The sequence below is a fragment of the Oncorhynchus nerka genome, linkage group LG12 (assembly GCF_034236695.1).
Source record: "Oncorhynchus nerka isolate Pitt River linkage group LG12, Oner_Uvic_2.0, whole genome shotgun sequence".
In the NCBI taxonomy this organism is placed as follows: domain Eukaryota; kingdom Metazoa; phylum Chordata; class Actinopteri; order Salmoniformes; family Salmonidae; genus Oncorhynchus; species Oncorhynchus nerka.
This window is the reverse complement of record NC_088407.1, coordinates 18,641,148-18,665,823: the sequence shown is the minus strand read 5'-3', so window position 1 is coordinate 18,665,823 and position 24,676 is coordinate 18,641,148. Positions and strand designations below refer to the sequence as shown.

The 24,676-nt window shown below is 40.6% G+C and overlaps 1 protein-coding gene across 1 annotated transcript; it reads left to right on the top strand.

The window, feature by feature from the left end:
- Window positions 1-8,872: 8,872 nt before the first annotated feature.
- On the top strand, window positions 8,873-14,595 carry LOC115136151 (E3 ubiquitin-protein ligase TRIM21-like). Its single transcript, XM_029671657.2, has 9 exons — window positions 8,873-9,030; window positions 9,296-9,400; window positions 9,608-9,777; window positions 9,974-10,072; window positions 10,480-10,698; window positions 11,632-11,737; window positions 12,021-12,047; window positions 12,501-12,676; window positions 13,049-14,595. The coding sequence occupies exons 2-9, from the start codon at window positions 9,298-9,300 to the stop codon at window positions 13,421-13,423; spliced, it is 1,275 nt and encodes a 424-aa protein (XP_029527517.2). The 5' UTR covers window positions 8,873-9,030; window positions 9,296-9,297; the 3' UTR covers window positions 13,424-14,595.
- Window positions 14,596-24,676: the final 10,081 nt, after the last annotated feature.

The window sequence follows — 24,676 nt, the reverse complement described above, 5'->3', positions numbered from 1 at the left end:
GGACCACTTGCAGCAATTTATTTAACACATTTGCACGTGCTTATTTGATGAGTGTGGGCGTTAATTTAGCTCGTGAAGACGTTAATTTAGCGCCAGCACGCGTTAATTTAGCGCCTGCATCTGCTTACTTTACAAACTCAACATTAAAAATATTGCGTTTTGACCACGTGCTTTAAGACCCAAACGGCGTTCTGTACTGCTGTACACTGACCAATCTCTGAGTGTTGTTCCTGTGATTCAGCTGTAGGGGGCAGTGTGTTAATGTTTTATTGTCTGTCATGTTTCATTACCAGGTGACTGTGGAGCAGGAGGAGAGTGAGACTCCCTGGAGGCCTGGACCAAAGCTCTGGACTGGGAATGTGACCCTGGACCAGAGTTATAAAACATTACCGTTACACATTAAAGACAAACTGTTTTCTATGATTAAAATTATTGGGCTATTATTACTTTAAATAATTATTTGCCTTCAAATAGCCCTCAATTAGCCTTCAGTAACCATCAATGGCGATCAATGTCGCTGTCCATGCTGTCATAGAAGCCATTGTTGCAAAGATGTGAAGATGTGTCCTCTATCCAACTTTATGGTATTGTTATAGGCCCTAAATAAGGACATGTGATATGGTGAGGAAAACTACTTTTTTGTTCACATGTTCATGAGGAAAATATAGGATATCAAGTTTATATGATCAAGACCCCAAAATGGTTTTATTGTAGCTAATTACATCCTCATTGTTAATATTTAGTCATATTATTATGACTTGGATTGTTTGTTCTGATTAAATTATTCTTGATATTTTCCAAAGCATTTAATAAAAGATGTAGCTCGTAAACAATAGTTGAATGAATTATGGTCAATGTGGTATTGAACATTAGAATGTTTACAATATTTAAAACATTTTTTAAAAACATCACAATTTTCCAAAGTATGAATAGAATAACTGTTGTTGATAGAAAGTGAAAACTTGTTGGCCAATCAAGGAGGATCACAAACAAGTACATCTGCTATTCAGTTGCAACTAGCCTCTACATATATTTACATTTTGGTCATTTAGCAGACGCTCTCATCCAGAGTGACTTATAGTCAGTGCATTCATCTATGGTAGGTAAGACAACCAGGACATCCCCTGTTCCTGAAGACAAACCAACTCAGAACAGAGTCAGTAATGGGTCACAGGCACGGCAGGTAGAAGAAAACATAACTAACCGTCCAAGGGCCTGTGGTGTTGTATTATTGATGAATAAGTAGACATGGCCACTGCTAATACCTTCAAACTCTGACATTTATCTTTGGTGGGATTAAAACAGACCGCAGAATCTTGACCGGAAAAAACTCTCAAACAAATATACTACCAACCCATAATGCTTCTTAGAACAGTTACATAACAGGGGAGGTAATCAGCTACAAGTGTATCCGTGAGGAGGAGGGACACGAGAAAGGCTGAGACGTTGTCTGTCCCAGCGTTTATGATAGACAGACAGGCTAACCCAACCGAGGGCAGGGAGGCAAAGGCCAACGAGAGGAAGCACTGACATTGAGACCCCACTGATGAGGTATTAGGTAACAACATTTGTTTAAAATATACTGCTGGATGTGAAATTGAAAGGTTTTTGAAAAGTAATTGATTTTGTCACGTCACCCAGTTTCTTGTGATGGTTGTGCACAGAGAGACTTAAACCACATACCCACAATCACATTCACCAGTTATACTTATTCTCAAGGCTACATACAGTTGAAGCCAGAAGTTTACATACACCTTAGCCAAATACATTTCAACTCAGTTTTTCACAATTCCTGACATTTAATCCTAGTAAAAATTTCCTGTTTTAGGTAATTTACAATCACCACTTTATTTTAAGAATGTGAAATGTCAGAATAATAGTAGAAATATTGATTTATTTCAGCTTTTATTTCTTTCATCACATTCCAGTGGGTCAGAAGTTTACATACACTCAATTCCGTTTAAAACGGAACCCAAACCGCGTGCGCCATCGTGCATAAATGTATTTTGTCCCCCCAAACCAAACGCGATCACGACACGCAGGTTAAAATATCAAAACAAACTCTGAACCAATTATATTAATTTGGGGACAGGTCGAAAAGCATTAAACATTTATAGCAATTTAGCTAGTTAGCTTGCACTTGCTAGGTAATTTGTCCTATTTAGCTAGCTTGCTGTTGCTAGCTAATTTGTCCTGGGATATAAACACTAAGTTGTTATTTTACCTGAAATGGACAAGGTCCTCTACTCCGCCAATTAATCCACACATAAAACGGTCAACCAAATCGTTTCTAGTCATCTCTCCTCCTTCCAGGCTTTTTCATCTTTGAACTTACAGTGCCTTGCGAAAGTATTCGGCCCCCTTGAACTTTGCGACCTTTTGCCACATTTCAGGCTTAAAACATAAAGATATAAAACTGTATTTTTTTGTGAAGAATCAACAACAAGTGGGACACAATCATGAAGTGGAAGGACATTTATTGGATATTTCAAACTTTTTTAACAAATCAAAAACTGAAAAATTGGGCGTGCAAAATTATTCAGCCCCCTTAAATTAATACTTTGTAGCGCCACCTTTTGCTGCGATTACAGCTGTAAGTCGCTTGGGGTATGTCTCTATCAGTTTTGCACATCGAGAGACTGAAGATTTTTCCCATTCCTCCTTGCAAAACAGCTCGAGCTCAGTGAGGTTGGATGGAGAGCATTTGTGAACAGCAGTTTTCAGTTCTTTCCACAGATTCTCGATTGGATTCAGGTCTGGACTTTGACTTGGCCATTCTAACACCTGGATATGTTTATTTTTGAACCATTCCATTGTAGATTTTGCTTTATGTTTTGGATCATTGTCTTGTTGGAAGACAAATCTCCGTCCCAGTCTCAGGTCTTTTGCAGACTCCATCAGGTTTTCTTCCAGAATGGTCCTGTATTTGGCTCCATCCATCTTCCCATCAATTTTAACCATCTTCCCTGTCCCTGCTGAAGAAAAGCAGGCCCAAACCATGATGCTGCCACCACCATGTTTGACAGTGGGGATGGTGTGTTCAGGGTGATGAGCTGTGTTGCTTTTACGCCAAACATAACGTTTTGCATTGTTGCCAAAAAGTTTCTTCCACATGTTTGGTGTGTCTCCCAGGTGGCTTGTGGCAAACTTTAAACAACACTTTTTATGGATATCTTTAAGAAATGGCTTTCTTCTTGCCACTCTTCCATAAAGGCCAGATTTGTGCAATATACGACTGATTGTTGTCCTATGGACAGAGTCTCCCACCTCAGCTGTAGATCTCTGCAGTTCATCCAGAGTGATCATGGGCCTCTTGGCTGCATATCTGATCAGTCTTCTCCTTGTATGAGCTGAAAGTTTAGAGGGACGGCCAGGTCTTGGTAGATTTGCAGTGGTCTGATACTCCTTCCATTTCAATATTATCGCTTGCACAGTGCTCCTTGGGATGTTTAAAGCTTGGGAATTCTTTTTGTATCCAAATCCGGCTTTAAACTTCTTCACAACAGTATCTTGGACCTGCCTGGTGTGTTCCTTGTTCTTCATGATGCTCTCTGCGCTTTTAACGGACCTCTGAGACTATCACAGTGCAGGTGCATTTATACGGAGACTTGATTACACACAGGTGGATTGTATTTATCATCATTAGGCATTTAGGTCAACATTGGATCATTCAGAGATCCTCACTGAACTTCTGGAGAGAGTTTACTGCACTGAAAGTAAAGGGGCTGAATAATTTTGCACGCCCAATTTTTCAGTTTTTGATTTGTTAAAAAAGTTTGAAATATCCAATAAATGTTGTTCCACTTCATGATTGTGTCCCGCTTGTTGTTGATTCTTCACAAAAAAATACAGTTTTATATCTTTATGTTTGAAGCCTGAAATGTGGCAAAAGGTCGCAAAGTTCAAGGGGGCCGAATACTTTCGCAAGGCACTGTATATGGTGATTGTCATCTAAACTTTCATAGCATTACCACGACGAACGGCAAAACAGTTTGTCTTTCAATCACCCACATGGGTATAACCAATGAGGAGATGGCACGTGGGTACCTGCTTCTATAAACCAATGAGGAGATGGAGGCAGGACTTGCAGTGCGATCTGAGTCAGAAATAGAATTGATTTATATTTTAGCCCTTGGCAACGCAGACGCTCATTGGCGCGCACGAGCAGCGTGGGTGCGATAATTTAATAACATGGATTTCTAAAAGTATTTTGCAACACTCGCGCACGCAACGCAAGCTGTGTGGTCAGCCTATTACAGTCACCAATGCTCTGGTTAACACGAAAACTGCCTAACCAGGTCTGCTAGGGAGAGTAAAATGGTCAGAGTGGTCTCATTTGTGTCTGGAAGTAGCAAGCAAGCTAGCCAATGTTAGCTTGGTTGCTTGACTTGCCTCTGCACCAACGTCCAGTGTGAGCTCCGAGAGCGAAACGGTCTGAATTTACCCAGAGGGTTTTTCGTTTTTCATGGAATAGAAACACCATAATATTAATCTAATTAATTAAGCAAGTACCAGGCAAAAGTTTGGTACACCTACTCATTCCAGGATTTTTCTTTATTTTTACTATTTTCTACATTGTTGAATAATAGTGAAGACATCACAACTATGAAATAACACATATGGAATCAGTTAAGAACTCATTCTTATTTACAAGGACAGTTACTCCTTCCTCCCCTTTTTGGGATTGAATCCCGGTCTCCTGCGTTTCTGGAATATGGAAGACTATCAAATGCTTCTCAAATATGCCCTCTGGTGGTAAAACTAGCAAAAACTTGCAGTAACAGAAGAAATGGCTGAGAATTAAATGACGTGCCATGTAATGCTGAGGCAGCATGGAAGGTGTGTCGCAGTATGATGCAACTTTTAAAGGAGAAACAACTGTACTCGTCTGTTCCCTATCAGATGACCCGCGGGAGAAGTATACATCCTGCTGCATGCTTTAAACGGTGAGTTTTCTCGTCATTTTGAGGATTTCAAAGTGCTGGAAAATGACATACTGCTGGTTTCCTCTCCTTTCACCTTCAATGTGGATAACGCTCCCACTGACCTGCAACTTGAGTTTATCGATCTTCAGTCTGATGCGGTGATTGGAAAACTATTCAAAACAATGTCACTGACTAGGTTCTATGAATTCTATGCATTATGAATCATGCTCAGAATATGTTTGTAGTTTGGGTCAACCTATGTATGTGAACAGAAATGTTAATTGATTAAATATAACAAGTCAAGGCACATACAATCTCTTACTGACTCACCTCTCAGCAATCCTGCGCATATCGATGTCAGAAACTATACCTGACTTCACTGCTCTAGTCAATGCCCATCAGAGACTTCACTCCTCACACTGATTGATTAGTTTAAATGTCATGTTGAGCTCTCTCTCTTTCTTGTGTTTTTGTGCATACCCGCAAGAGTTCTGTCCGTGGTGCTGAATGCACAGTGTACTTTTCCCCCTGTGTAGTTCCTTGCATGTTTAATAATGAAAATACCTACCAAAAGGAGAACATGGATGTGGTTTATTTCTGTGCATGTCAAAAAATGTAAATAAGTAGCATATCTGGACGTGATTTACAGTAGATGTCAACACAGTCATACACATGATGTATAATCCTGTAATATGATTCTGGCCCGCAATGGCAAAAATATATTCTAATGTGGCCCTCCATGGAAAATAATTGCCCAGGCCTGTCTTATACACTATATTAGGCCCAGCCTTTGGAACTTTGGTTTTCCTAGATGTGGCTATTATATTGTGATCACTACATCCTATGGATCTGGATACTGCTTTAAAGCACATTTCTGCAGCATTAGTAAAGATGTGATCAATACATGTTGATGATTTCATTCCTGTGCTGTTTGTAACTACCCTGGTAGGTTGACTGACAACCTGATCCAGGTTGCAGGCACTGGTTACAGTTTGACGTTTTTTCTTGAGTGGGCAGCTTGATGAGAGCCAGTCAATATTTAAATCACCCAGAAAATATACTTCTCTGATATCACATACATTATAAAGCATTTCACATATATTATCCAGATACTAACTGTTAGCACTTGGTTGTCTATAGCAGCTTTCCACCAGAATGGGCTTTAGGTGAGGCAGATTAACCTGTAGCTGTATTACTTCAACAGTATTTAACATTATATCGTCTCTAAGCGTTACAGAAATGTGGTTCTGAATATAGACCACAACACCGCCTCCATTGGCATTTCTGTCTTTTCGGGAAATGTTATAACCATGTATTGCTACCACTGTAACATCAAAGGTATTATCTCAGTGAGTTTCAGAGATAGTCAGAATATGAATGTCATCTGTTAATAGCAAGTTATTGACTTCATGGACCTTGTTTCTGATGTTTCTTATATGTTAATATAAGCTATTAGTAGCACCTTTCTGGTTTGCTTGATTGATTTTAATGCTTTTACTGGGAAGCATATTAGAAGTAGACTCGCTCATGTTATTTACATTGGAGCTGGTAGTGCAGGGTGAGCTGCACAAAGTGGTCTTCCTACTAGGGCACACCGCTTCAGTGCTAACAGTATAACTCTGGTTCATAGGCTCATGATTACTGCATACAATAGCTGTAGGATAAACAGAGGTATTCGGTGCAATTAGGGTCACATAAATTAAGTGACTTACATTGTGTTTGCCAATGCCCCTAGGATCATGTACATTTGATGCAGCATTATGACGATTCATTGTCACAATGGTAGGGATTAACTGAGTTGGTCTTACTACACCACCCTCTAGAGAGCCCTGCGGTTGTAGACGGTGCAGTTGCTGTAGCAGGCGGTGATATAGCCCAACAGGATAATCTCAATGGTGCATCCGTAAAAGTTTGGGAGCGTCTTAGGGGCAAAGCCAAATTTCTTCAGCCTCCTGAGGTTGAAGAGGCATTGTTGCGCCTTCTTTACCACACTGTCTGTGTGGGCGGACCATTTCAGATTGTCAATTGAAGCTTTTGACCTTCTCCACTGCGGCCCTGTCGATGTGGATGGAGGCGTGCTCCCTCTGCTGTCTCCTGAAGTCCACGGTCAGCTCCTTCATTTTGTTGAAATTGAGGGAGAGGTCCTGGCACCACTCTACCAGGGCCCTCACCTCCTCCCAGTAGGCTGTCTCGTCATTGTTGGTAATCAGGCCTACCACTGTTGTGTTGTCTGCAAACATGATGGAGTTGGATGGAGGTGTACGTGGCCATGCAGTCATGGGTGAACAGTGAGTTTAGGAGGGGGCTGAGCACGCACCCTTGTGGGGCCCCTGTGTTGAGGATATGCTAGTGGGTGTGTTGTTGCCTACCTTCACCACCTGGGGGATGCCCGTCAGGAAGTCCAGGACCCAGTTACACAGGGAGTTCAAACCCAGGGCCCAGAGCTTAATGATCAGCTTGGAGGGTACTATGGTGTTGAAGGCTGAGCTGTAGTCAATGAACAGCATTCTGACGCAGGTTTTCCTCTTGTCCAGATGGATAGGGCAGTCTGTAATGCAATGGTGATTGCATCATCCGATCTGTTGGGGTGGTATGCAAATTGCAGTGGGTCTAAGTGTTAGGTGATATGATCCTTAACTAGCCTCTCATGTGATGACCCTCCCACTCTGTCTCCCGAAATCTTTCTCTTTGCTCTTGTTTTCCTTAATAGGATGTCGGTGGGCGGAGCTGGGAGGATCGTCAGCGCCATGGCACACCCCTGGGTTCGGGTGTGTCCCGGGAAAAATACACCTTTTCCCCATTCATCGAGGAAACTCTCTCTGTTAGATTTTGGTTGTGGCCCTTTTGTTTGTTTGCTTTGGCACCTTTCAACACCCCTCATTATCACATTTATGCACGCAACCATTCACTTACACTACTGATTACTGACTACACACACCATTGTTAATTGTATTTACGTTACTTCAGTAAATAAATATATTTTTGTTATTCCTTATCGCCACATGGTCTCCCTTTTTGTTACGGACTTCGAGCCGGTTCGTGACAATGATGACAGAAGTGAGTGCTACGGGGAGATAGTCATTTAGTTCAGTTACCTTCGCTTTCTTTGGTACAGGAACAATGGTGGACATTTTGAAGCAAGTGGGGACAGAAGACTGGGATAGAGAGAGATTGAATATGTCTGTAAACATTTCAGCCAGCCAGCCAGCTGAGGACGGGGCTAAGGATGCATTCTGGGCTGGCAGCCTTGCGAGAGCTAACATGCTTAAATATCTTACTCAGGTCGGCCACTGAGAACGAGAGTTCACAGTCCTCAGGAGCGGCCCGTGTCGGCGGCACTGTCTTATCCTCAAAGTGGGCAAAGGTGTTCAGCTTGTCCTAGAGCAAGACGTCTGTGTCCGCGATGTGGCTGGTTTTCCCTTTACAATCCGATATTGTCTGGAGTCCCTGCCACATACGTGTCGTGTCTGAGCTGTTGAATTGCGACTCCACTTTGTCTCTGTACTGACGTTTTGCCTGTTGTATTACCTTACAGAGGGCATAACTGGACTGTTTGTATTCAATCATACTGTAATTGGAAAAATTGCTTTTGTTTTTTTTATAATAAAAAAACATATACTTTAGTTGAAAGAGCTATTTTTCCAGTAGAAAAGCAATATTCCAATAATATTTATACAGTAATATAGAGACACACAGAGGATGACATTTGTGCCATCTAATGTGGAGACCTGTCTATTGACCTGCCTACTGAAATGTTCCTGTTGGTAAATTACGTGATAAATGAGGTGCTTAGCGAAGGATTTGAAGACTTTATTTCAATATCCCCACATTTGAGCCCACACTGTGCCTTTAAGAGAGATTTATATTGCACTGAGGGAGAAATGCATGAGGACTTCTATGTGAAAGTGAAAGTGTCCAGCTCCCCTCCTCTTTCTATGTGAAAGTGAAAGTGTCCAGCTCCCCATTTCTTGTAAACGCCACCGTTACAAATAATTCATCTGGGCAGATGAACAGCCAGACCCGTTGGTATAGTCTGCTTTCCACACACTGGGTGATTACACTTCACTGTTCTCCGCTGTCGACAGCAAAACATTCAAGAATTAAGGTAGGAACACACTATGTCAAGACAATTTCTGCACTATTATGTAACAACATGTTAATACAATCCTGTTGGTTGGGTTATTACAATGTTACTGACTGTAAATCGCTCTGGATCAGAGTGTCTGCTAGCTAATAGACTAACATGTAAATGTACTACAAAGGGAAAAGGGTTCAAGCAATGTAAACCTTGTGTGTGTGTGTGTGTGTGTGTGTGTGTGTGTGTGTGTGTGTGTGTGTGTGTGTGTGTGTGTGTGTGTGTGTGTGTGTAGATATGGCGTCTCTCAGCATGACAGAAGACCAGTTGCGCTGTTCCATCTGCCTGGATCTCTTCGTCCACCCTGTCTCCACTCCGTGTGGACACAACTTCTGCAAATGTACGCCATCTTTTATGGATATTAACTTTGTATTAAGTTTCAAACAGTAAATTGTATCTATTTTTTGTCTGTCACTGATGTACATAAAATTGTCCCTAAGTGATGAATAAAGTTCTATCTATCTATCTATCTATCTATCTATCTATCTATCTATCTATCTATCTATCTATCTATCTATCTATCTATCTATCTATCTATCTATCAAAGCTTGTATCTCTGACTACTGGGATATCAGGGAAGCCATCTGCCCTCTGTGTAAGGAGACGTTCAAGAAACGTCCTGACCTCCACGTCAACACATTCATTAACGAGATAATCAACCAGTTCAAATCGGCACAGGAGGACATTTCTCCACACACCATTTTGCCATTGAGAGAGGTACGTGGTGTGGGACAGCTGAGTAAAATTGAAAAGCTAGAAGATTTTTGTTCTTGATCATGTGACCTTACTAGGAAAATTCCAGGCCCTGTTTAGAACTTATAACCAGGGCCCAGAGTTTTACCTGGTATGGTCAATTAAACAATTGTCCATCAACATTGTGATTATGGTTCAAATCAACCCATTCCCCCTATAGCCAGAACAGGGGGATGCTACAGATGGAGGAGTGAACAGGAAGATCCAGGCCAGACTGAAGAAGGTGGAGGAGATCAAAAACTCAGTGGAGATCAGCAGAGTGAGTTCTGGATCGTTTTCATAAAGAGTCTTAGAAGTGCTGATATAGGATCAGTTTAGCTTTTTTACAGCATAATGAATATGGACAGGGGAAACCTGATCCTAGATCAGCACCCTGACTCTGAGATGCTTTATGAATACAGGCCCTGATAAGCATCGGACTGTTGTTCTCATCTATGTAGGGTACAGGTCTTCTGCAGTTGTAGTAATTCAATTAATTAATTAAATTTCATCATCATAGCTGCATTTTTTAAATTAAAACTGATAAATAGTTCCGGGCCACCCAGTCTGAATGGTCTGATTGTGTGCTTTATTCCCTCATAAAGTAACACCTGTGACCCAGATTCACAATAGGTAATTTTTTACAGTACATTAATTGGTCTGAATCTATTTCACTTCATTCCACAGGCTAGTTCAAAGAAAGACATAGAGGAAAGTGAGCAGGTCTTCACTGAGCTGTTGCGCTCCATTGAGAGAAGCCAGGCTGACGTCGTCGGTGAGATCCAGGAGAAACAGAGAGCTGTGGAGAAACAAGCTGAATGTCTCATCAAGGAGCTGGAACAGGAAGTAGCAGATTTAGAGAGTGGAAATAATAAACAAGGGGAACTCCGTTCCACCCCACAACAGGTAGGTGTGCTACTGCTTCTCTCTGTGGTCGAGTTGAATGTTGTCGACTACAGGGTTATAGTTAGGATTGAGACGGGATGTGGACATGAAGCTAGGGTTATGGTTAGGGTTGAAGCTATGGTTAGGATTAGGCTTAGCGTTGAGACGGGATGTGGACATGAAGCTAGGGTTATGGTTAGGGTTGAAGCTATGGTTAGGATTAGGCTTAGCGTTGAGACGGGATGTGGACATGAAGCTAGGGTTATGGTTAGGGTTGAAGCTATGGTTAAGATTAGGCTTAGCGTTGAGACGGGATGTGGACATGAAGCCAGGGTTAGGATCAGTTCTTAGTAAAACTCAACTCAGCTGACTCTATCCAGTATAGCCAGCCACTCCTTTGAATCAGGTTTTTCTCTCTTCTGCTCTGTGCTGGGTTACTGTTACGCAGTTTACAATTGGCTCATTCATCCCCCTCCTCTCCCCTGTAACTATTCCCCAGGCCGTTGCTGTAAATGAGAACGTGTTCTCAGTCAACTTACCTGGTAAAATAACGGAGAAATAAAAAATGAATAAAATAAAAACTTTGTGACAATGTTTATGCAAATAATGTATAAAATACATTTAGTTGAAGTTTGTCCTTAGTAAAACTCGATCCCAACTGTCCTCTGCTGTATATCTGTTCTGAGATCAGTCCTTAGTAAAACTCGATCCCAACTGTCCTCTGCTGTATATCTGTTCTGAGATCAGTCCTTAGTAAAACTCGATCCCAACTGTCCTCTGCTGTATATCTGTTCTGAGATCAGTCCTTAGTAAAACTCGATCCCAACTGTCCTCTGCTGTATATCTGTTCTGAGATCAGTCCTTAGTAAAACTCAATCCCAACTGTCCTCTGGTGTAGATCTGTTCTGAGACCAGTCCTTAGTAAAACTCGATCCCAACTGTCCTCTGGTGTAGATCTGTTCTGAGACCAGTGCTAGCGGTGGTGGAAAAACCATCTGGGGAATTGTGTCCCAACTGGAGGATACCTTCAGAGAGGAGATGAAGAAAGTCATGGATAAAGGTTACTATTCTTTATTTATCTATAATGATACATTTTATAAAAGTTGACAAATACTGTAGAATCATGACCCACTGGGCACAGATGTCAATTCAACGTCTATTCCACATTTCTTCAACGTAATTTAGTTGAAATGACGTGGAAACAACGTTGATTCAACCAGTGTTTTACACATTTACAGTAATTTTATATTTGGACCCATTCGATTTTTCAATAATTTAATTAGATTAAATCTTCATCGTGAACAATGACATTTTCAATTGTGAGTTTTTTTATTTTCATTCAGGGTTGAAATTGCTGAAGACTAATGCAGGTAAAACATGCTACAATTTGCAATCCACATATTCACACGTTAATCTCTCGTTTCTCAACCTTTTAACACACCATTGAATTATTTACCACACCATTTAATTCATTATTTTAAATTTTAACTGTCATTTATCCGTTCTTGTTTTGATCCTAACTATAGCCTGGTCAGGTGACACCACAGGGTGGTCATGGAAGACCCCTGTCCCTAATTACAACTAACAGAATGGATGGATTAAATAATGAATGGATGAAAGGATTAATGTATGATGAATGTTTTGATGAATGGATAGATGGATAAATGAATGTATTAATTAATGGATGGATGGATGGCTGAATTAATGAATTAATGCATGGGTGAATGAACGAATCAATTGATGGATGAATGAATGGATGGATGTATTAATTAATTTTATGAATGGATGAATGATATATCTGCTTTATTGTTATTTTCCGATAGTGAACGTGATTCTGGACCCCGACACAGCTCATCCTTTCCTTGTTCTGTCTGAGGATGGGAAACAGGCCAGACACATCAACGATTGGAGGATCCTGCCTTTCAACCTCAAGAGGTTCAATACCAGTATCAGCGTTCTTGGGAGGACAGGGTTCTCCTCCAGGAGATTCTACTTCGAGGTGAGATACAGTACAATAAAGAAGAGCCAAACGGATGTATCGGTTGACTGACATTATCGGTGGATATTTGACTTTTTGGGCTTTTAGATATTTATATATACCACCATATTAGACTGGACAAAAAAATCACACTAATCCTTTCAGATCATTGTTTCCAAGGTAAGAAATCAGCCTCAGAGTATCATTGTAGGGATGTTTCAGTTTTGTGGGTATATTAGAGGGAAGTTGTACTTACTATGACTGTAAGATGTGGTTCTCGTACCTAGCGATGAACGCACTAACTGTAAGTCGCTCTGGATAAGAGCATCTGCTGAATGACAAAAATATAACTATAAATGTTTGTTTTTTTAAAACTTGAATTTGAACTTAAAGGTGCAGGTCTCTGGGAAGACTGACTGGGGCCTAGGAGTGGCCAGGGAGTCCATCGACAGGAAGGGGAAGGCACTCCCGACCCCTGCGATTGGCTACTGGACCTTGTGGCTGACCAATAGGTATGAGTACAGGGCTGCAGATGATTCTGGCTCCATCCTCCTCTCCCTGAGAGAGAAGCCCCAGAAGGTGGGGGTGTTTGTGGATCACAAGGAAGGGTTGGTGTCTTTTTACGACTCGGGAGCCAAGGTTCATATCTATTCCTTCACTGGGTGCTCCTTCAATGAGAAACTTTTCCCCTTCCTGAACTCTAGTGTCAATGACAATGATAAAAACTCTGCTCCATTTGTCATTCTGCCTGTCAGTCATAGAGGCTGACAGGCTGATTGGTTAGAAATCAAGATGGGATGGGCCACATGTATTTTGATTGGTTCTGGTGTGTTGAGAACTCTGATTCTTGACATAGCCAAGGGAAGTAGGGCTGCCGCAACCCCTGATAAATTGAAATAATTTTGCCAAAATTATATAATGTCTTCTGTCTGAACACTGACTGAATTTGTGCAGCACGTGCGCCAAATATTGAACAGCATGTTGAGTTGTGGCCATAGAGATATTATCCATAGAAGGATTCTCACCTTGCCAATTTTACTGGTAAACTCATGGGTAAGCTTAAAATGGCTGCCAGTCCTGACTTAATGGACACTTTCCTTCTATGGATTGTGCTTCTATGGATTGTATTTCTATGGGTTTTCTTTTTCTCCGTTGCCGTCGGTGAATAGCGAAAGGCCTTTTGCAAATGTCTAAATACAATTGCGGGAAATATGTTAGGAAAGCAAATGCCTACTGCTGAAAAGAGAAGACTAATCTGTCTGTCGGAGCTACCAACTCAGACCAACAGCACTGTTTTTTAAAGTAGATAAGGCCTATCCTGAAACGATCATCGGTACATTGACAAGGCTAAACATATTCATGCTACCTTCATCACTGGGTGAGTCAATTCCAGTTGAAAGTTGATTTAGAATCCTGCTATAATACGTTTCCTCCTAATGTTGTACAATCTGTCTCGTTTCTTTTTATTAGCCATGGGCCAGGTCAAGACCAGGTCATTTTTAATTCATCTGTTTGACAGTGTCAGAGTAGCCACTCATTTCGTTCATTTGTGTGGTAATATAAAAAAATATTCTGATAATGTCTCCTGTCATGTAGGCTTAAATGACATAGAATTGCATTAAATGCGTTTATTAAAGGCCACATTGTTTTAAGACCCTGCAAAAAAACATCCCCATCTGTGTCCTTCCTAAAAACGCTTCTGCTGAACTGTTTGCCAGTATGCAAATGTAATGATATATGCGATATCATAAATGGTATTTTATGATTCTTGAACTCTGCCCCATTTGTCATTCTGCCTGTCAGTCATAGAGGCTGACAGGCTGATTGGTTAAAAATCAAGATGGAATGGGCCACATGTAATTTGATTGATTCTGGTCTGTTGAGAACTGTAGTTCTTGATGATAGTACTGATTCAATAATAAATCTGCCTATGTGTTGAACTTGGTGTAAACTGTCTGTGATTTAGATAATATGACTAACATGACGAATAACATTTCAATAACATGACTATTAACATTTCAATAACATGACGAATAACATTTCAATAACATGACGAATAACATTTCAAAAACATGACGAATAATATTTCAATAACATGACGAATAACATTTCAATAACATGACGAATAATATTTCAATAACATGAAGAATAACATTTCAATAACATGACGAATAACATTTCAATAACATGATAATAAGATGGCAATAACATGAAGAATGTTGATTTAGTTGATATAGTATATTCAAAAATGTATTAGATGAGTGATTACAGCTATTACAGTGTATTTTCAATCACAAATAGCATTAATTAATTGGTATTAGTTTGTTATAAGCCTAGTGAAGGACTCAGTATGCATTGTTATCCTTGTCGGAAAAATCGAACAATAAAGCTTTCTTTCCGTGCCGGATTTCCTCTACATTTTCCATGCAAAAAATACATGAATCTCTCTTCATTCTCTTCATCCACTCATCTCCTCCATCCTTCTCCTCTCTCCTTCTCCTCCTCCCTCCTTCTTCCATCCACCTCAGTCAGAATCAGTCATTTTTCTGCCATCGAAGGGTGACAGAGTCGGATATCCCTCGCTGTCTCAGTTCATCTTGTAGCTAAGAGACACAAGGATCACCACATGATCTGACTATCTAAATGTATGCATGCATGACTGTAAGTCGTTTGGATAAAATCGTATGCTAAACTGCGTATATCAGGAATCATCAACTAGATTCAGTTGCAGGCTTATTGTTTCTGGAGCGGATGGTCATTTTTTAATGATTTATTTTACCTTTATTGGGGCGGAACATACACTACCATTCCAAAGTTTGGGGTCACTTAGAAATGTCCTTGTTTTTGAAAGAAAAGCACATTTTATGTTCATTAAAATTGATCAGAAATACAGTGTAGACATTGGTAATGTTGTAAATGACTATTGTAGCTAGATGAAGCTGATTTTTTATGGAATATCTACATAGGTATACAGAAGGCCAGCATCCCGGAGTCGCCTCTTCACTGTTGAGGTTTAGACTGGTGTTTTGTGGGTACTATTTAATGAAGCTGCCACTTGAGGACTTGAGGCGTCTGTTTCTCAAACTAGACACTCTAATGTACTTGTCCTCTTGCTCAGTTGTGAACCGGGGCCTTCCACTTCTCTGTCAATTCTGGTTAGAGCCTGTTTGCGCTGTTCTGTGAAGGGAGTAGGACACAGCGTTGTACCAGATTTTCAGTTTCTTGGCAATTTCTCGCATGGAATAGCCTTCATCTCTCAGAACAAGAATAGACTGACGATTTTCAGAAGAAAGTTCTTTGTTTCTGGCAATTTTGAGCCTGTAATCAAACCCACAACGGCTGATGCTCCAGATACTCAACTAGTTTAAAGAAGGCCAGTTATATTGCTTCTTTAATCAGGACAAAAGTTTTCAGCAATGCCTGCTAACATAATGATGGTTGCTGATAATGGGCCTCTGTACACCTATGGGTTTTCATTTAATGATCAATTAGCCAACAAATTTTTTCTTTCAAAATAATAAACTTGGATTATTTGTTAACCCAACAACGAAAAAATGCCATTGGAACACAAGAGTGATGGTTGCTGATAATGGGCCTCTGTACACCTATGTCAAATCTTTTCATGCTCTCATTATTACTATAATATTTGGGTACACAAACACACATGTCACTCACCTGTGTAGTAACAGACAAAAGACTGTGGATGAGTGCAGATAATATCGTTCCAGAGTCCATTGTTAGTGATCCATACTTCAACACAACCCTCAGACGTTCCTTGGAAATTATTAGGCTCTCCCTCGACCCAGTATCTGAACAAGGAGTCGCTTTGTTCTGACCACTTCCATGAGTCTCTGAACAGGCCGGTCCACACGCTGCTACCATTGGCCACTGTCTGTACCAATCAATCAAATGTATTTATAAAGCCTTATTACATCAGCAGTTGTCACAAAGTAACTTCTTTACTGTAACCCGGCCTACAACCCGAAAGAGAAAGCAAAGCGCAAGCGAGATCACAGTGGCCAGGAAGACTCCCAAGTGGTCCTCTGTTCCTTTGTGGCTCAGTTGGTAGAGCATGGTGCTTGTAATGCCAAGACAGTAAGTTCAAATGTTTGTGTGCATGCATGACTGTGTTTCTTTGGATAAAACTTTCTGCTAAATGGCATATATTAGGGACGAAACATAGAAGAAAACAATAAACCTGTATCTCCTGGTTCTCAGTCTGGTTCCTCACACTGGCCAGGTCTGTGTGATGCTCTCTACAGTAGTTCTGCGCCTCAGACCAACTTTGGCTTTCATTAATCAAACTGAAATAATTGAGGAATTGGTCCCTCCTGTTGGGAAAGGATATTGGGAACAAACCTCTGTGTGTGTGTGTGTGTGTGTGTGTGTGTGTGTGTGTGTGTGTGTGTGTGTGTGTGTGTGTGTGTGTGTGTGTGTGTGTGTGTGTGTGTGTGTGTGTGTGTGTGTGTGTGTGTGTGTGTGTGTGTGTGTGTGTGTGTGTGTGTGTGTGTGTGTGTGTGTGGCCAGAGGAGGCGCTATAGGAGGACAGGCTCATCGGAATGGAATAGTTGGGAACGGCATCAAACATATATAAACCACATGTTTCACTCTGTCCATTTATTCCATTCCAATGAGCCCATCCCCATTGTAATGAATACTGAGGGAGAAAAAGGTGTAGATTAGCTCGCAGAGCGCAGCAGGTGTTTATTTTGCCTTCGCAGAAGGCAGGAATCGTGGTCATAAACAGGCAGGTGAATCAAACTAGGACTGAAGGCTATAACTGGTTCTCACAAACTTAGCTAGGAAACGGCTTTGTAGAGTCAAAATGAGCAGTACCTCACAAAGGCACAAACAGAATGAACTGAACTAAATAAGGAGCTGATGAGACCAGGTGAGTAACTAACACAGGTGAAATCAATGAACAAAAATGAAAGACAGGGCTACGTTCAAGAACACAAAGAAAACAGAACACAAGGTTGACTAAGAAAATAAATACAGACGGGTCACAAGGTCCAAGTATCCAATGACACCTGCTACCCCACTTGAATTTGGTTGCGCTTTTAAATTGTTATAATGTGCAGTGGTAACACGTGACAACTAAACCAAAAATAAGACATTATTTTTTCATTGGAATTTGATGGTTCTTTTAGATGGTTGAAAGCAACATGAAAACATGTTTGGAATTCAACAAACTTTTTGAGTGGGTGAAAATCAATTGTAATCTCATTGATCAACATATCTTCAAATATTACCCAATTGTCCACATTGAAATGACTTGGTGTGCCCAGTGGTGTGTGTATCGTCCAAAATAACTGCATAATAGGTTGATGTAGTCGGTTATTTCTTACCATCGTGGCAGAAGAAGATTTCCTTGTTTGCGCAACGATCGTCGTTCCACCTTCCATTGTCTCTCATCACTGTACAGTACTGTCCACTGCCTTGGTCATCAGACTGTCCACTGCCTTGGTCATCAGGCTGCCCACTGCCTTGGTCATCAGGCTGTCCACTGCCTTGGTCATCAGGCTGTCCACTGCCTTGGTCATCAGGCTGTCCACTGCCTTGGTCATCAGACTGCCCACTGCCTTGGTCATCAGGCTGTCCACTGCCTTGGTCATCAGGCTGTCCACTGCCTTGGTCATCAGGCTGTCCACTGCCTTGGTCATCAGGCTGTCCACTGCCTTGGTCATCAGGCTGCCCACTGCCTTGGTCATCAGGCTGTCCACTGCCTTGGTCATCAGGCTGACCACTGCCTTGGTCATCAGGCTGTCCACTGCCTTGGTCATCAGGCTGCCCACTGCCTTGGTCATCAGGCTGCCCACTGCCTTGGTCATCAGGCTGCCCACTGCCTTGGTCATCAGACTGTCCACTGCCTTGGTCATCAGGCTGTCCACTGCCTTGGTCATCAGGCTGCCCACTGCCTTGGTCATCAGGCTGCCCACTGCCTTGGTCATCAGGCTGTCCACTACCTTGGTCATCAGGCTGTCCACTGCCTTGGTCATCAGGCTGTCCACTGTCTTGGTCATCAGGCTGTCCACTACCTTGGTCATCAGGCTGCCCACTGCCTTGGTCATCAGACTGTCCACTGCCTTGGTCATCAGGCTGTCCACTACCTTGGTCATCAGGCTGTCCACTGCATTGGTCATCAGACTGTCCACTACCTTGGTCATCAGGACACACACAAAATGAAATCTATGCAAGAATCCAGTGCCTCCATTGGAGTTTGATTTCACATGCACGCACGCGCGCACACTATCTGTATGTGTGTGTGTGTGTGTGTGTACAGGCTTACCTGAGAGCAGCAGGAGGAACAGCACACACCTCTTCATATCTAACAGTTGAATTCCCTTCCACCAATTCTCTGTGTCAGAAGAACTATTGGCGAGAGATCCTCTCCATTAGCTGGATCATTTGAAATGAGTGCAGGACAGACATTTGGAGATACTTATAATGAAGTAACACTTTTGTTGTTGTAGTTCCTGGCTCCCCTCTCTTCCTTGTCTTCTTTTCAGTAAAATAGGTTTAATGGTCACATTCTGGGATAGTTCATTACACGAACACACACACACACACTATAGAATGTGCATATGGGTTTCACCCAATGTTCCCTCTAAACTGAGCGCTTGCGCTAGCGCGCAGTAGCCCCTAGACTGCCGCCCCGGACTGCCTGCAGAGCACAGAAGAAATATTAGCCCACTGAGAGAAGCGGGAGATTTAGCCGTTAGTTGTCACTATCGTTTCCCATTACTGTGGCAATTGTGATCGAATCAACACAATAGTAACCACTTTCAATGCAACATACCGAGACAAAACAAACTATGCAAGATATTTTGCTGTAACCAGAATGCTTCAGAGTAGGACTCTATTGAGCACGACTCAGCCCATAATGGTGCGACATAACCAATCAGAGCTGTTGTAGGCCTATATGTAAATAGACCATTGTCATATATGGACCTGTTTAATCTCTTAACGGTATGGAGATAATGCATTTTATTTTGTAAAGTGGTTTCTTGCATCAAACACAAACATTTTTGTCTGCTCTTTGTCCAAAGGAAAAGTGGATGAACTTGTCTAGTAAAACAAAGGTTAAATAATAAAAAGGTTCATTTCAAGTCCTGCATGTTTTTTTCCCTCATATCGCATGGAATGTAGGCCTACATTGAACACCACACATTGAATTCTACTGTAGGCTGAATGATAGAACAGCAATTTCCATGTTCAAATATTATGGGGTGATTTTTCTTCATTGTTTAAAAAAGAATGGTAGGCTACTCTGGTGGGCCTACACTATGATCAAATAGCCACAGTAGCCTACTTGACCACTGTTAAAACTAACTTAGTATCAGGAATCAAGGTAAGACCCAAGTGTAGACTGTGTTAAGTAACCATGTTTATTGTAACAGGGACAGGCAAATGACAGGTCAAGGCAGGCAGGGGTCGATAATCCAGAGTAGAGGCCAAGGTACAGGACGGCAGGCAGGCTCAGGGTCGGGCAGAGTGGTCAGGATGGCGGGTACAGGGTCAGGACAGGCAAGGGTTAAAAACCAGGAGGACGAGATAAAGAGAGACTGGGGAAAAACAAGAGCTGAGACAAAACGCTGGTAGGCTTGAACAAACAAGACAAACTGGCACAGAGACAGAAAACACAGGTATAAATAACCAGGGGATAAGTGGGGAAGATGGGCAACACTTGGAGGGGGTGGAGACAAGCACAAGGACTGATCAGTGCGTGACACTTAAAGCGGGTACAGCCTCAGTTATCACAGTAAACGCGTGCTGGAAGTTGCACAGAATTTTCACAACTTTCAGGTTTGCGCACAGCAGACCTGACATTTTCTCAGTGCTGATTTTTTATTTTGAGGGAACATTGGTTGCAGCCGCATGCGTTTGCAACATGAATTTCATGTTTTTGTTTGTAAACCAATAGATATAGTATGCAGTGATGATGATGAGACAGTATCGTCTGCAAAGATCGACAGTAATCGTCTCTTAAGATTTTGTGAAAATAAGTGTGTGGTTGTCTCATCTAGCTATCTGAAGTCGAACTGTAAGGTTCTCTGGAAAAGAGCATCTGCTAAATGTTTAAAATGTAAAATGTAAATCTTTTACATACAGATCTCATATTGAATTATTATTATGTATATATTTTTTAAATAAATATTGATTTCACAAATGTATCATTTGTCCATTTCTTTATTAAAATATAGTTATTTGTTACATTTGAGTGTACAAAACCTAGCAAAATTACTTATTTATCTGAGAGCGGGGCGTATGTATAGCATTTAGCAAAAAACATGACTATTTGCATCTGAAATGAAACCATCAGTGAACAAACCGATGCCATGATATGATAGTTTTAAAAATACACCAGTCCCTTTCATAGTTTATTTAAACAAGAAAAGCTCATTTACAAACATTTCTGAAAATGGATATATAGCGTTTTGGAATAAACTCTTAAGTGTGTGAAAGGAAGGCCACTATCCTCTTCGTCCCATTTGGGCTCTCAGGCCACCATAACTCCACAGATGAGGAGGAAGGGGTTAGAGAACTGGTTTGGTGTAAATAACTGAAGGTGCTTATTTGCGTATTTTCACGTCATCCTTGACGTTCCACACCATTGGGGATGAGCATTACATTTGACATTTAAGCCACTTAGCTGACGCTCTTATCCAGAGCGACTTACATTTACATTTACATTTAAGTCATTTAGCAGACGCTCTTATCCAGAGCGACTTACAAATTGGTGCATTCACCTTATGACATCCAGTGGAACAGTAGTGCATCTAAATCTTTTAGATGACTTACAGTCAGTGCATTCATCTTAAGATAGCTGGGTGAGACAACCACATTCCAAAGTCGGTATATAGTATATAAAACATGTAGTGGCCATTAGGACTCAGTTCATTGTATATAAAACATGTAGAGACCATTAGGACTCAGTTCATAGTATATAAAACATGTAGTGGCCATTAGGACTCAGTTCATAGTATATAAAACATGTAGTGGCCATTAGGACTCAGTTCATTGTATATAAAACATGTAGTGGCCATTAGGACTCAGTTCATAGTATATAAAACATGTAGAGGCCATTAGGACTCAGTTCATAGTATATAAAACATGTAGTGGCCATTAGGACTCAGTTCATAGTATATAAAACATGTAGTGGCCATTAGGACTCAGTTCATTGTATATAAAACATGTAGTGGGCCATTAGGACTCAGTTCATAGTATATAAAACATGTAGTGGCCATTAGGACTCAGTTCATTGTATATAAAACATGTAGTGGCCATTAGGACTCAGTTCATAGTATATAAAACATGTAGTGGCCATTAGGACTCAGTTCATAGTATATAAAACATGTAGTGGCCATTAGGACTCAGTTCATAGTATATAAAACATGTAGTGGCCATTAGGACTCAGTTCATAGTATATAAAACATGTAGTGGCCATTAGGACTCAGTTCATAGTATATAAAACATGTAGTGGCCATTAGGACTCAGTTCATAGTATATAAAACATGTAGTGGCCATTAGGACTCAGTTCATTGTATATAAAACATGTAGTGGCCATTAGGACTCAGTTCATAGTATATAAAACATGTAGTGGCCATTAGGACTCAGTTCATTGTATATAAAACATGTAGTGGCCATTAGGACTCAGTTCATAGTATATAAAACATGTAGATGGCCATTAGGACTCAGTTCATAGTATATAAAACATGTAGCATTACAGTAAATGGGGACAGGAGGTAAAACAGTTAGTGCATCCCGATGTCCACAACAGAGGACATTTATTAACAAGCTGATGTCCACAACAGAGGACATTTATTAACAAGCTGATGTCCACAACAGAGGACATTTATTAACAAGCTGATGTCCACAACAGAGGACATTTATTAACAAGCTGATGTCCACAACAGAATACATTTATTAACAAGCTGATGTCCACAACAGAGGACATTTATTAACAAGCTGATGTCCACAACAGAGGACATTTATTAACAAGCTGATGTCCACAACAGAATACATTTATTAACAAGCTGATGTCCACAACAGAGGACATTTATTATCAAGCTGATGTCCACAACAGAGGACATTTATTAACAAGCTGATGTCCACAACAGAATGATGTCCACAACAGAGGACATTTATTAACAAGCTGATGTCCACAACAGAATACATTTATTAACAAGCTGATGTCCACAACAGAATACATTTATTAACAAGCTTTTATTTAGCTCTTATTTAATGTGAAATAAGCATATTGGTGTAGGGGGACCTGTTGAAGTGATCTTGACCTGGTAGATAGATCATCTGCAGAGATGGAGCACCATTTGCACTTGTCTGGTTATAACTGTTTATAACTAGATATGAGTGCAAAACATTTAAATTACCTTAGACATATGCATATGACAAAATTCATATTTTCTTCAAAATTATGAAAACTAAATGATACTATAATCAAATGATGGTAATGTAGATTGTTCTTTGGAAAGAATCGGAACTTTATATAAAGGAAAAATCCATATTTTTGTTTGAAAGAAAATGCAAATTCACTGCAATTTTGCTAAAATAACAGTATGTTTTGGTCATTTTTCATGTCTAATGATGTTTTGAAAAGAAATAAGATCATATTTTGCTGTGATTGTTACTTTTTCCAAAAGTGCCCCCAAATGGTAACGGATGTACACTACCGTTCACACGTTTGGGGCCACTTAGAAATGTTCTTGTTTTTTAAAGAAAAGTACATTTTTTGTCAATTAAAATAACATCAAATTGATCCGAAATAGTGTAGACATTGTTTTAATGTTGTAAATGTTTTTTTATATTTATGGAATATCGACATGGGCGTACAGATGTCCAATATCAGCAACCATCACTCCTGTGATCCAATGGCACGTTGTGTTAGCTAAAAAAGGCCAGCATCCCGGAGTCGCCTCTTCACTGTTGACGTTGAGACTGGTGTTTTGCAGGTACTATGTAATGAAGCTGCCAGTTGAAGACTTGTGAGGTGTATGTTTCTCTAGACACTCTAATGTACTTGTCCTCTTGCTCCGTTGTGCACCGGGGCCTCCCAGTCCTCTTTCTATTTTGATTAGAGCCTGTTTGCGCTGTTCTGTGAAGGGAGTAGTCCACAGCGTTGTACGAGATCTTCAGTTTATTGGTAATTTCTCGTATGGAATAGCCTTCATTTCTCAGAACAAGAATAGACTGACGAGTTTCAGAAGAAAGTCTTTGTTTCTAGCCATTTTGAGCCTGTAATCAAACCCACAAATGCTGATGCTCCAGATACTCAACTAGTCTAAAGAAGACCCGTTTTATTGCTTCTTTATTCAGGACAACAGTTTTCAGCTGTGCTAACATAATTGCAAAAGGGTTTTTTAATGATCAATTAGCCTTTTAAAATTATAAACTTGGATTAGCTAACACATTGGACCATTGGAACACAGGAGTGATGGTTGCTGATAATGGGTCTCTGTATGCCTATGTAGATATTCCATTAACAATCTGCCATTTCCAGCTAATAGTCATTTACAACATTAACAATGTCTACACTGTATTTCTGATCAATTTGATGTTATTTTAATGGACAAAAAATGAGCTTTTCTTTCAAAAACAAGGACATTTCTAAGTGACCCCAAACTTTTGAAAGGTAGTGTATGTAAAAATGTATGTTGTGTATGAAACATGTTTATTGCCTTTATTACATTAAAGAAAATCATAATTCTATAGCGACAGGACAAATGCTAATATTAACATTTAGATAAGTGCTGATATAGTGGATATAGTTTGTTGTAAAAGTATATATATTTTTTACATTTAACTAGGCAAGTCAGTTAAGAACAAATTCTTATTTCCAATGACGGCCTACCGGAGAACAGTGGGTTAACTGCCTTGTTCAGGGGAAGAACGACAGATTTTTACCTCGTCAGCTCGGGGATTCAATCCAGCAACCTTTCAGTTGCCACACCAATTAAATCTGTAAATACAGAATTTACAACGAACGTTGAATCACAAAGAGCA

What these genes read in the sequence shown, in the direction of transcription:
- LOC115136151 (XM_029671657.2), top strand. Translation starts at nt 9,298, where the DNA reads ATGGCGTCTCTCAGCATGACAGAAGACCAGTTGCGCTGTTCCATCTGC. An exon ending in ACTCAGTGGAGATCAGCAGA is followed by an intron (nt 10,073 to 10,479) that starts GTGAGTTCTGGA and finishes TTCATTCCACAG; the next exon opens with GCTAGTTCAAAGAAAGACAT. An exon ending in GAAGAAAGTCATGGATAAAG is followed by an intron (nt 11,738 to 12,020) that starts GTTACTATTCTT and finishes ATTTTCATTCAG; the next exon opens with GGTTGAAATTGCTGAAGACT.